Genomic DNA, 12595 nt, shown 5'->3' with positions numbered 1-12595 from the left:
GAGGTTACCTGGATATGGTGGGTAGGCCCATAACCTTGGCCATGATTATGCTAAAAACCTCTATTGATTGCACAATGTTATTGCATTTATATATATTACTAATAATTTGGAGTTGTGCACCTGAGATTTGTCTGTTTCTGTGCCTGCAATTAATCTCATCAGGTAGCACCTTCCATCATATATAGAGTCAGGTTGTGCAGTACAGAAATCTTTCCCATATACTCCATTTAATGTGCTTTATTGCACATCTGAGGGAAAGGATACGCCCTCAGTCTGGATTAGCACCCTTCCTTATTGGTATAAAAGCATGGAGTATGGTAATGTATATGCACACAGTATTAGGCACAATTCTAGGTGTCCTACAAGTTATATACTGTAGGGTTAAATTTTACCCTTAAAATACGCACACATTTTCCTGATCTGCTGATTAGGGGTTTGGCAATAATGACATGTGAGGTATATATAGACCCACTAGTGCTGTGTATTGCTGCATGCTTGGATGCATCTTTCACTTTGTGGTCTTGAGAAAGGGCCTGGAACCCAAAACGTCGACCTCTCTATATGTAACACGAGTAATTAAAATTTCATCTTTTGGCATATAAAGAAGACTGGTGAGTGCTCTCTCTCTCTCTCTCTCTCTATACATACACAGGACCAGATTAACAATGGGGTGGATGGAGCTACAGCTCCAGGCCTCCAGATAAAAATAGGCCCATCAATATGACAGCATGGTTACCAGCTACTATAAATTTAAAATTTTTAAATAGTTTTTTTCAGTCCCCCGCCCAAAAAATGAATTATGCAATTTTTCCATTTCTATGTAGTTAGTGAGTTATAGTGATCATAGCGTAGGGGGTGAACACACTCACGCAGCACCGATCACAGCTCTTCCCCTTCTCAGTATAGGCCACGAACATTTTCAGCTCCAGGCCCTGCATGTGTGTGTGTGTGTGTGTATGTGTATATATATCTCTATATCTATATAGATCTCTATATCCTAATTCCAAACAAAACAGATTTTAATTCTTTTTTGTTAAAAGAATGTTTTTGTTTAATTTACTATATTTGTTTTTTACGTGGTCCTAACTACTTACTAATTTGTCTTAGTAAAAATAATGGCTGGGGTTTCCTCATAAAGGGATAGTAATGATAATTCTGCAGATTGTTGTGTGACAACCAGGGTAACCAGTCACAGAGACACTTTGGAATGGACCTTTCTCCCAGATTTTCTCCCTCTCCTTTTGCCCCTCGACAGTCACATGACTACTGTGTGTCTATGGCAGCCATACTTGTTTTGCCTCCAGAGAGATTTTGAAAATGTGATATTGGTTTGTAGGATAGCTAAGTAAAATGACAATCGGATGCATGCTTGAGAGGTGCTTAATTGTTTTTTAATGAAAAAAAAAAATGTGGGAGTAATGCTTTATATTCCTAATAAGATGATATATGTATATAAGACTTCTGTATATAATGAAGCCGTTTATGTCTGCAGGGATCTCTGTGCAAGTATCTAAGTGTGCACACTAATGACTGGCTCAGCTCCTGCCGCTTGGCACATTCAGTAACCAGAGGATTGGCATATCTGCACACCGAGTTACTACGTGGAGGTAAGTGACAGTCTCCCTAATATCCACAGGCACTCCAAGGTTTTAGGCATTTGCAACTGAAAATGGATCAGGTGTATAAGAAACTATTTCTCCCTAAGAGGCATATTTATCAATATTTGGTATATGCCCCCAATATTACCATTCCTTACCACCACATACATCGGCAATAATGTTTTTTTCGGAGGAATATATGAAGGTCGAGTCGCAGAGATCAGTAAATGGTAAAGTGATCGCTTCTGCAATAATGCTACTTCTCAGAAGGGACTCGTACAATCTAACTGCGCGTGCCTTGTGCTGTGTATCGCATACAGCGCCAGCGCATCAGGGACCGATGGCGTGATACCTATGTGCCAGGGCTCCCCTGCTGAGCTTGGCTCAGTAACGCCATGGAAAGATGGCATTAGCCAATGAAAGCCAACTTTATACAGCTTGTTACATACCAGTCTCCTAGAATAATATGGGGACAGCTTGTGCCAGGGCTAGTGACCTGAAAGCAGGACAACTCTCCCATCTCTCCTCCTTATTACTTTGTTATGTTATTCTGCCCATATACAGCTGTTTCCACATGTTCTGAGGTCAGAACTAGCTTGATAAATTGGCCCCTTTATGCTTCTGTTCTCTGAGCTTTACATGTTAATGTGTATTGGAAGGGTAGTTTTTAAAATGTAATTTCCCATGGGAAACGCGAAGTCTCAGGTGCTACTAGTCAGCAGCAAGGTCTCCATGCAAAGTAATTTATACTATTGGGGAGTGCGCTCCAGATAAGCATTTACATAGGAATTTCATACTGAAAGTCCTTTTTGTCGACATCGATTTAATAAATGTAAGTAGTAAAGAAATTGTATTTTAATTGTGCTTTTTGCGTTCCCGGTAATAGTTGTCTATTAGTGTTTAAGTATATATATATAGAGATATATGTGTGCCCTGACATCCTAAAGGTGCATTCCAGGTAACTGTTTATGTGCGTGTATGGATTCTCATTACAGCAGTTTGTAATACCCTGGGATATGTGGGTTATCTACTGTACAAAAAGCCTCAGATGCCTCAGCTCAGAGAGAGGTAATGCCATCATGAAATGGATTTACATCTTTTTTCCAAGCAGATAACTACAAATCGGCCATTTCCCATCGTGACCTCAACAGCCGTAATGTTCTGGTGAAGAGCGATGGGTCCTGTGTGATCAGTGACTTCGGCCTATCCATGCGGCTGACAGGAAACAGGCTGGTGAGGCCAGGAGATGAGGATAATGCGGCCATCAGTGAGGTAAGGACACCAGTAACTACCACTGGGAGGTGTGGTCTGGAGATGAGGATAATGCGGCCATCAGTGAGGTTAGGGCACAGGTAGCTACCAGCGGGAGGGGTGGCCAGGAGATGAGGATAATGCGGCCATCAGTGAGGTTAGGGCACAGATAGACACTAGCGGGAGGTGTGGTCTGGAGATGAGGATAATGCGGCCATCAGTGAGGTTAGGGCACAGGTAGTCACCAGCGGGAGGGGTGGCCAGGAGATGAGGATAATGCGGTCATCAGTGAGGTTAGGGCACAGGTAGACACTAGCGGGAGGTGTGGTCTGGAGATGAGGATAATGCGGCCATCAGTGAGGTTAGGACAGAGACACCAGCGGGAGGGGTGGCCGGGAGATGAGGATAATGCGGCCATTAGTGAGGTTAGGACAGAGACACCAGCGGGAGGTGTGGCCGGGAGATGAGGATAATGCGGCCATTAGTGAGGTTAGGACACAGGTAGTCACCAGCGGGAAGTGTGGCCGGGAGATGAGGATAATGCGGCCATCAGTGAGGTTAGGGCACAGGTAGTCACCAGCGGGAGGTGTGGCCGGGAGATGAGGATAACGCGGCCATCAGAGAGGTTAGGGCACAGGTAGACACTAGCGGGAGGTGTGGTCTGGAGATGAGGATAATGCGCCATCAGTGAGGTTACGACAGAGACACCAGCGGGAGGGGTGGCCGGGAGATGAGGATAATGCGGCCATTAGTGAGGTTAGGACAGAGACACCAGCGGGAGGTGTGGCTGGGAGATGAGGATAATGCGGCCATCAGTGAGGTTAGGGCACAGGTAGACACTAGCGGGAGGGGTGGCCGGGAGATGAGGATAATGTGGCCATCAGTGAGGTTAGGGCACAGTTAGTCACCAACGCGGAGTGTGGCCAGTAGATAAGGAAAATGCGGTCATCAGTGAGGTTAGGACACAGGTAGTCACCAGCGGGAGGTGTGGCCAGGAGATGAGGATAATGCGGCCATCAATGAGGTTAGGACACAGGTAGCCACCAGCGGGAGGTGTGGCCGGGAGATGGGGATAATGCGGCCATCAGTGAGGTTATGGCACAGGTAGTCACCAGCGGGAAGTGTGGTCTGGAGATGAGGATAATGCGGCCATCAGTGAGGTTAGGACACAGGTAGTCACCAGCGGGAGGGGAGGCTGGGAGATGAGGATAATGCGGCCATCAGTGAGGTTAGGGCACAGGTAGTCACCAGCGGGAGGGGAGGCCGGGAGATGAGGATAATGCGGCCATCAGAGAGGTTAGGACAGAGACACCAGCGGGAGGGGTGGCCGGGAGATGAGGATAATGCGGCCATCGGTGAGGTTAGGACAGAGACACCAGCGGGAGGTGTGTCCGGGAGATGAGGATAACGCGTCCATTAGTGAGGTTAGGACACAGCTAGTCACCAGCGGGAGGTGTGGCCTGGAGATGAGGATAATGCGGTCATCAGTGAGGTTAGGGCACAGGTAGACACTAGCGGGAGGTGTGGTCTGGAGATGAGGATAATGCGGCCATCAGTGAGGTTAGGGCACAGGTAGTCACCAGCGGGAGGGGAGGCCGGGAGATGAGGATAATGCGGCCATTAGTGAGGTTAGGGCACAGGTAGTCACCAGCGGGAGGTGTGACCAGGAGATGAGGATAATGCGGCCATCGGTGAGGTTAGGACAGAGACACCAGCGGGAGGTGTGGCCGGGAGATGAGGATAACGCGTCCATTAGTGAGGTTAGGACACAGGTAGTCACCAGCGGGAGGTGTGGCCAGGAGATGAGGATAATGCGGTCATCAGTGAGGTTAGGGCACAGGTAGACACTAGCGGGAGGTGTGGTCTGGAGATGAGGATAATGCGGCCATCAGTGAGGTTAGGACACAGGTAGTCACCAGCGGGAGGTGTTGCCGGGAGATGAGGATAACGCGGCCATCAGAGAGGTTAGGACAGAGACACCAGCAGGAGGGGTGGCCGGGAGATGAGGATAATGCGGCCATTAGTGAGGTTAGGACAGAGACACCAGCGGGAGGTGTGGCCGGGAGATGAGGATAATGCGGCCATCAGTGAGGTTAGGGCACAGGTAGACACTAGCGGGAGGTGTGGTCTGGAGATGAGGATAATGCTGCCATCAGTGAGGTTAGGGAACAGGTAGACACTAGCGGGAGGGGTGGCCGGGAGATGAGGATAATGCGGCCATCAGTGAGGTTAGGGCACAGGTAGACACTAGCGGGAGGGGTGGCCGGGAGATGAGGATAATGTGGCCATCAGTGAGGTTAGGGCACAGTTAGTCACCAACGCGGAGTGTGGCCAGTAGATAAGGAAAATGCGGTCATCAGTGAGGTTAGGACACAGGTAGTCACCAGCGGGAGGTGTGGCCAGGAGATGAGGATAATGCGGCCATCAATGAGGTTAGGACACAGGTAGCCACCAGCGGGAGGTGTGGCCGGGAGATGGGGATAATGCGGCCATCAGTGAGGTTATGGCACAGGTAGTCACCAGCGGGAAGTGTGGTCTGGAGATGAGGATAATGCGGCCATCAGTGAGGTTAGGACACAGGTAGTCACCAGCGGGAGGGGAGGCCGGGAGATGAGGATAATGCGGCCATCAGTGAGGTTAGGGCACAGGTAGCCACCAGCGGGAGGTGTGGCCAGGAGATGAGGATAACGCGGCCGTCAGAGAGGTTAGGACAGAGACACCAGCGGGAGGGGTGGCCGGGAGATGAGGATAATGCGGCCATTAGTGAGGTTAGGACAGAGACACCAGCGGGAGGTGTGGCCGGGAGATGAGGATAATGCGGCCATCAGTGAGGTTAGGGCACAGGTAGTCACCAGCGGGAAGTGTGGTCTGGAGATGAGGATAATGCGGCCATCAGTGAGGTTAGGACACAGGTAGTCACCAGCGGGAGGGGAGGCCAGGAGATGAGGATAATGCGGTCATCAGTGAGGTTAGGGCACAGGTAGACACTAGCGGGAGGTGTGGTCTGGAGATGAGGATAATGCGGCCATCAGTGAGGTTAGGACACAGGTAGTCACCAGCGGGAGGTGTTGCCGGGAGATGAGGATAACGCGGCCATCAGAGAGGTTAGGACAGAGACACCAGCGGGAGGGGTGGCCGGGAGATGAGGATAATGCGGCCATTAGTGAGGTTAGGACAGAGACACCAGCGGGAGGTGTGGCCGGGAGATGAGGATAATGCGGCCATCAGTGAGGTTAGGGCACAGGTAGACACTAGCGGGAGGTGTGGTCTGGAGATGAGGATAATGCTGCCATCAGTGAGGTTAGGCAACAGGTAGACACTAGCGGGAGGGGTGGCCGGGAGATGAGGATAATGTGGCCATCAGTGAGGTTAGGGCACAGGTAGACACTAGCGGGAGGGGAGGCCGGGAGATGAGGATAATGCGGCCATCAGTGAGGTTATGGCACAGGTAGTCACCAGCAGGAGGTGTGGCCAGGAGATGAGGAGAATGCGACCATCAGTGAGGTTAGGACACAGGTAGTCACCAGCGGGAGGGGAGGCCGGGAGATGAGGATAATGCGGCCAAGCATCACGATGGGTAGCACCCTTAGCTTCCAGCTGCTCCCTGAGAGTGAACACGGACAGGGAGGAGTAGCTGACACTTACGGTTCCACAGCCCCCTCTCCGTCAGCAGCCCCCACCCTTCCCAGGCTCAAAAGGACTGTCCAGTGTTCTCCCAGGGTCTGTGTAGATGCAAATTAGCACAGCTACAAGACCTAAACCTCATATAACTCTCTGGGCTTTGAAGATATTTTATTGTAGGAAACCTGATATTGTAAGGTGCTACAAATGACCCTCATAGCAGCCAGTGTGTCTGTGCTCTGGCTTGGACAATGGCCACCTAGGGTGAGCGCAGACGTTACTTCCATGAAGCTTTGTCTTCAAAAGCTAGGTGTCACGTGGCCACTTGTTCTGATTAGCTTATACAATCCAGTTTTGACATACTGTACCCATTCCTAGCAAGCAGCCATTTCTGCATTATATACTTTAGGGGAATTATAATAATACACTTTACCCAGGGCACACAAAATACATGCAGTCATGACACGCGGCTTTGATGAATCGCCGTAACCCATGGTGATGGTCACAAGGGTGTACATTGTTTCACATAAGTTACACAAATCCACATTAAGATGTCCACACTGACTGGCACGGATAGACAGACACTATGACAGAGATGGACAGAAGCCCTCCCCATCACCACCTCTATTTACCAGCTTTGCTGATGGCTAGTTGTGGGACCAGTGATGCCCCTCCTTCTGCGCTGCTTTATTTGAGCCCCAGATGTCAGCTACACATCCTAGGACTGTGGCAGGCGCAGAGGGTGGAGCCCGGCTGACCAGACTCTGACGCACTGGTTATATAACTATATTATTCACCACAATGCATGGTAATGCTCGGGCTGAGTGTGCTTACATGGAATGGATGGCACATTAGTTACATGCCAGGATAAACATGCTAAGAAGCGAGCGCAGGGAACATACATTACACAGTGAAGTGATCGGTGTGGCCCACACCAGCCTGGACAGATCCATGATGTCCGAGATGGGATATGATCTGGTTATTGGGGCAGCCTCTATGGAGATATTACATCAACGCTTCCTACATAGGTGTCTCTGTCAGATGTTATATAGGAACACTTTACATGTATTTCTGGTTTATCTACAGGTGGGCACTATCCGCTACATGGCCCCCGAGGTGCTCGAAGGGGCGGTTAACCTCAGAGACTGCGAGTCTGCATTGAAACAAGTGGACATGTATGCTCTGGGTTTAATCTATTGGGAGATCTTCATGCGATGCACAGACCTCTTTCCTGGTGAGATATCGGAAATCATCTCTGCTGTGATGATGTATATAGGACCCTGTATAGCTGTATGATGTATATAGGACCCTGTATAGCTGTATGATGCTGTGATGATGTATATAGGACCCTGTATAGCTGTATGATGTATATAGGACCCTGTATATCTGTATGATGCTGTGATGATGTATATAGGACCCTGTATAGCTGTATGATGCTGTGATGATGTATATAAGATCCTGTATAGCTGTATGATGCTGTGATGATATATATAGGACCCTGTATAGCTGTATGATGTATATAGGACCCTGTATATCTGTATGATGCTGTGATGATGTATATAGGATCCTGTATAGCTGTATGATGCTGTGATGAGATATATAGGACCCTGTATAGCTGTATGATGCTGTATGATGTATATAGGACCCTGTATAGCTGTATGATGTATATAGGATCCTGTATAGCTGTATGATGTATATAGGACCCTGTATAGCTGTATGATGCTGTAATGAGATATATAGGACCCTGTATAGCTGTCTGATGCTGTAATGAGATATATAGGACCCTGTATAGCTGTATGATGCTGTGATGATATATATAGGACCCTGTATAGCTGTATGATATATATAGGACCCTGTATAGCTGTATGATGTATATAGGACCCTATATAGCTGTATGATGTATATAGGACCCTGTATAGCTGTATGATGCTGTGATGATATATATAGGACCCTGTATAGCTGTATGATGTATATAGGACCCTATATAGCTGTATGATGATGTATATAGGACCCTGTATAGCTGTATGATGCTGTGATGATATATATAGGACCCTGTATAGCTGTATGATGTATATAGGATCCTGTATAGCTGTATGTTGTATATAGGACCCTGTATAGCTGTATGATGTATATAGGATCCTGTATAGCTGTATGATGCTGTGATGATGTATATAGGACTCTGTATAGCTGTATGATGCTGTGATGATGTATATAGGACCCTGTATAGCTGTATGATGTATATAGGATCCTGTATAGCTGTATGATGCTGTGATGATGTATATAGGAACCTGTATAGCTGTATGATGTATATAGGACCCTGTATAGCTGTATGATGCTGTGATGATGTATATAGGACCCTGTATAGCTGTATGATGTATATAGGACCCTGTATAGCTGTATGATGTATATAGGACCCTGTATAGCTGTATGATGATGTATATAGGACCCTGTATAGCTGTATGATGTATATAGGACCCTGTATAGCTGTATGATGATGTATATAGGACCCTGTATAGCTGTATGATGTATATAGGACCCTGTATAGCTGTATGATGCTGTGATGATGTATATAGGACCCTGTACAGCTGTATGATGTATATAGGACCCTGTACAGCTGTATGATGTATATAGGACCCTGTATAGCTGTATGATGATGTATATAGGACCCTGTATAGCTGTATGATGTATATAGGACCCTGTATAGCTGTATGATGCTGTGATGATGTATATAGGACCCTGTATAGCTGTATGATGCTGTATGATGTATATAGGACCCTGTATAGCTGTATGATGCTGTATGATGTATATAGGACCCTGTATAGCTGTATGATGTATATAGGATCCTGTATAGCTGTATGATGCTGTGATGATGTATATAGGATCCTGTATAGCTGTATGATGCTGTGATGATGTATATAGGACCCTGTATAGCTGTATGATGCTGTGATGATGCATGTAGGACCCTGTATAGCTGTATGATTATGTATATAGGACCCTGTATAGCAGTATGATGCTGTGATGTATATAGGACCCTGTATAGCTGTATGATGCTGTGATGTATATAGGACCCTGTGTAGCTGTATGATGCTGTACTGAAGTATATAGGACCCTGTATAGCTGTATGATGCTGTGATGATGTATATAGGACCCTGTATAGCTGTATGATGCTGTGATGATGTATGTAGGACCCTGTATAGCTGTATGATGCTGTAATGATGTATATAGGACTCTGTATAGCTGTATGATGCTGTGATGATGTATATAGGACCCTGTATAGCTGTATGATGCTGTGATGATGTATATAGGACTCTGTATAGCTGTATGATGCTGTGATGATGTATATAGGATTCTGTATAGCTGTATGATGCTGTGATGATGTATATAGGACCCAGTATAGCTGTATGATGCTGTAATGAAGTATATAGGACCCTGTATAGCTGTATGATGCTGTGATGATGTATATAGGACCCTGTATAGCTGTATGATGATGTATATAGGACCCTGTATAGCTGTATGATGATGTATATAGGACCCTGTATAGCTGTATGATGTATATAGGATCCTGTATAGCTGTATGATGCTGTATGATGTATATAGGACCCTGTATAGCTGTATGATGTATATAGGACCCTGTATAGCTGTATAATGTATATAGGACCCTGTATAGCTGTATGATGATGTATATAGGACCCTGTATAGCTGTATGATGCTGTAATGAGATATATAGGACCCTGTATAGCTGTGTGATGCTGTAATGAGATATATAGGACCCTGTATAGCTGTATGATGCTGTAATGAGATATATAGGACCCTGTATAGCTGTATGATGCTGTATGATGTATATAGGACCCTATATAGCTGTATGATGTATATAGGACCCTGTATAGCTGTATGATGCTGTGATGATGTATATAGGACCCTGTATAGCTGTATGATGTATATAGGATCCTGTATAGCTGTATGATGCTGTGATGATGTATATAGGAACCTGTATAGCTGTATGATGTATATAGGACCCTGTATAGCTGTATGATGCTGTGATGATGTATATAGGACCCTGTATAGCTGTATGATGTATATAGGACCCTGTATAGCTGTATGATGTATATAGGACCCTGTATAGCTGTATGATGATGTATATAGGACCCTGTATAGCTGTATGATAATGTATATAGGACCCTGTATAGCTGTATGATGCTGTATGATGTATATAGGACCCTGTATAGCTGTATGATGATGTATATAGGACCCTGTATAGCTGTATGATGTATATAGGACCCTGTATAGCTGTATGATGCTGTGATGATGTATATAGGACCCTGTACAGCTGTATGATGTATATAGGACCCTGTATAGCTGTATGATGATGTATATAGGACCCTGTATAGCTGTATGATGTATATAGGACCCTGTATAGCTGTATGATGATGTATATAGGACCCTGTATAGCTGTATGATGTATATAGGACCCTGTATAGCTGTATGATGTATATAGGACCCTGTATAGCTGTATGATGCTGTGATGATGTATATAGGATCCTGTATAGCTGTATGATGCTGTATGATGTATATAGGACCCTGTATAGCTGTATGATGTATATAGGATCCTGTATAGCTGTATGATGCTGTATGATGTATATAGGACCCTGTATAGCTGTATGATGTATATAGGATCCTGTATAGCTGTATGATGCTGTGATGATGTATATAGGATCCTGTATAGCTGTATGATGCTGTGATGATGTATATACGACCCTGTATAGCTGTATGATGCTGTGATGATGCATGTAGGACCCTGTATAGCTGTATGATTATGTATATAGGACCCTGTATAGCAGTATGATGCTGTGATGTATATAGGACCCTGTATAGCTGTATGATGCTGTGATGTATATAGGACCCTGTATAGCTGTATGATGCTGTAATGAAGTATATAGGACCCTGTATAGCTGTATGATGCTGTGATGATGTATATAGGACCCTGTATAGCTGTATGATGCTGTGATGATGTATGTAGGACCCTGTATAGCTGTATGATGCTGTAATGATGTATATAGGACTCTGTATAGCTGTATGATGCTGTGATGATGTATATAGGACCCTGTATAGCTGTATGATGCTGTGATGATGTATATAGGACTCTGTATAGCTGTATGATGCTGTGATGATGTATATAGGATTCTGTATAGCTGTATGATGCTGTGATGATGTATATAGGACCCAGTATAGCTGTATGATGATGTATATAGGACCCTGTATAGCTGTATGATGCTGTAATGAAGTATATAGGACCCTGTATAGCTGTATGATGCTGTGATGATGTATATAGGACCCTGTATAGCTGTATGATGCTGTGATGTTGAATATAGGACCCTGTATAGCTGTATGATGATGTATATAGGACCCTGTATAGCTGTATGATGATGTATATAGGACCCTGTATAGCTGTATGATGTATATAGGATCCTGTATAGCTGTATGATGCTGTATGATGTATATAGGACCCTGTATAGCTGTATGATGTATATAGGACCCTGTATAGCTGTATAATGTATATAGGACCCTGTATAGCTGTATGATGATGTATATAGGACCCTGTATAGCTGTATGATGCTGTAATGAGATATATAGGACCCTGTATAGCTGTGTGATGCTGTAATGAGATATATAGGACCCTGTATAGCTGTATGATGCTGTGATGATATATATAGGACCCTGTATAGCTGTATGATGTATATAGGACCCTATATAGCTGTATGATGTATATAGGACCCTGTATAGCTGTATGATGCTGTGATGATGTATATAGGACCCTGTATAGCTGTATGATGCTGTGATGATGTATATAGGATCCTGTATAGCTGTATGATGCTGTGATGAGATATATAGGACCCTGTATAGCTGTATGATGCTGTGATGATGTATATAGGACTCTGTATAGCTGTATGATGCTGTGATGATGTATATAGGATCCTGTATAGCTGTATGATGCTGTGATTATATATATAGGACCCTGTATAGCTGTATGATGTATATAGGACCCTGTATAGCTGTATGATGCTGTGATGATGTATATAGGACTCTGTATAGCTGTAATTATGTATATAGGACCCTGTATAGCTGTA

General features: G+C 45.2%; 1 protein-coding gene across 2 annotated transcripts in view; it reads left to right on the top strand.

Moving 5' to 3' along the window:
* BMPR2 (bone morphogenetic protein receptor type 2) overlaps positions 1-12595 on the top strand; it is a 260939-nt gene that overhangs the window by 191342 nt on the left and 57002 nt on the right. The window contains exons 7-9 of one of the 2 annotated variants that reach the window (XM_088462089.1): positions 1493-1607; positions 2710-2870; positions 7557-7704. In XM_088462089.1, coding sequence (XP_088318215.1) covers positions 1493-1607; positions 2710-2870; positions 7557-7704 — 424 coding nt within the window. Of the gene's footprint in view, positions 1-1492; positions 1608-2706; positions 2871-7556; positions 7705-12595 lie in introns of both variants that reach the window. The other variant, XM_088462088.1, reaches the window with a different exon arrangement.

This window comes from Taudactylus pleione, unplaced genomic scaffold (assembly GCF_031769625.1).
Source record: "Taudactylus pleione unplaced genomic scaffold, aTauple2 ptg001149l, whole genome shotgun sequence".
NCBI lineage: Eukaryota > Metazoa > Chordata > Amphibia > Anura > Myobatrachidae > Taudactylus > Taudactylus pleione.
Note: the sequence above shows the minus strand (reverse complement) of the source record. Positions and strands in the feature narration are given on the sequence as shown.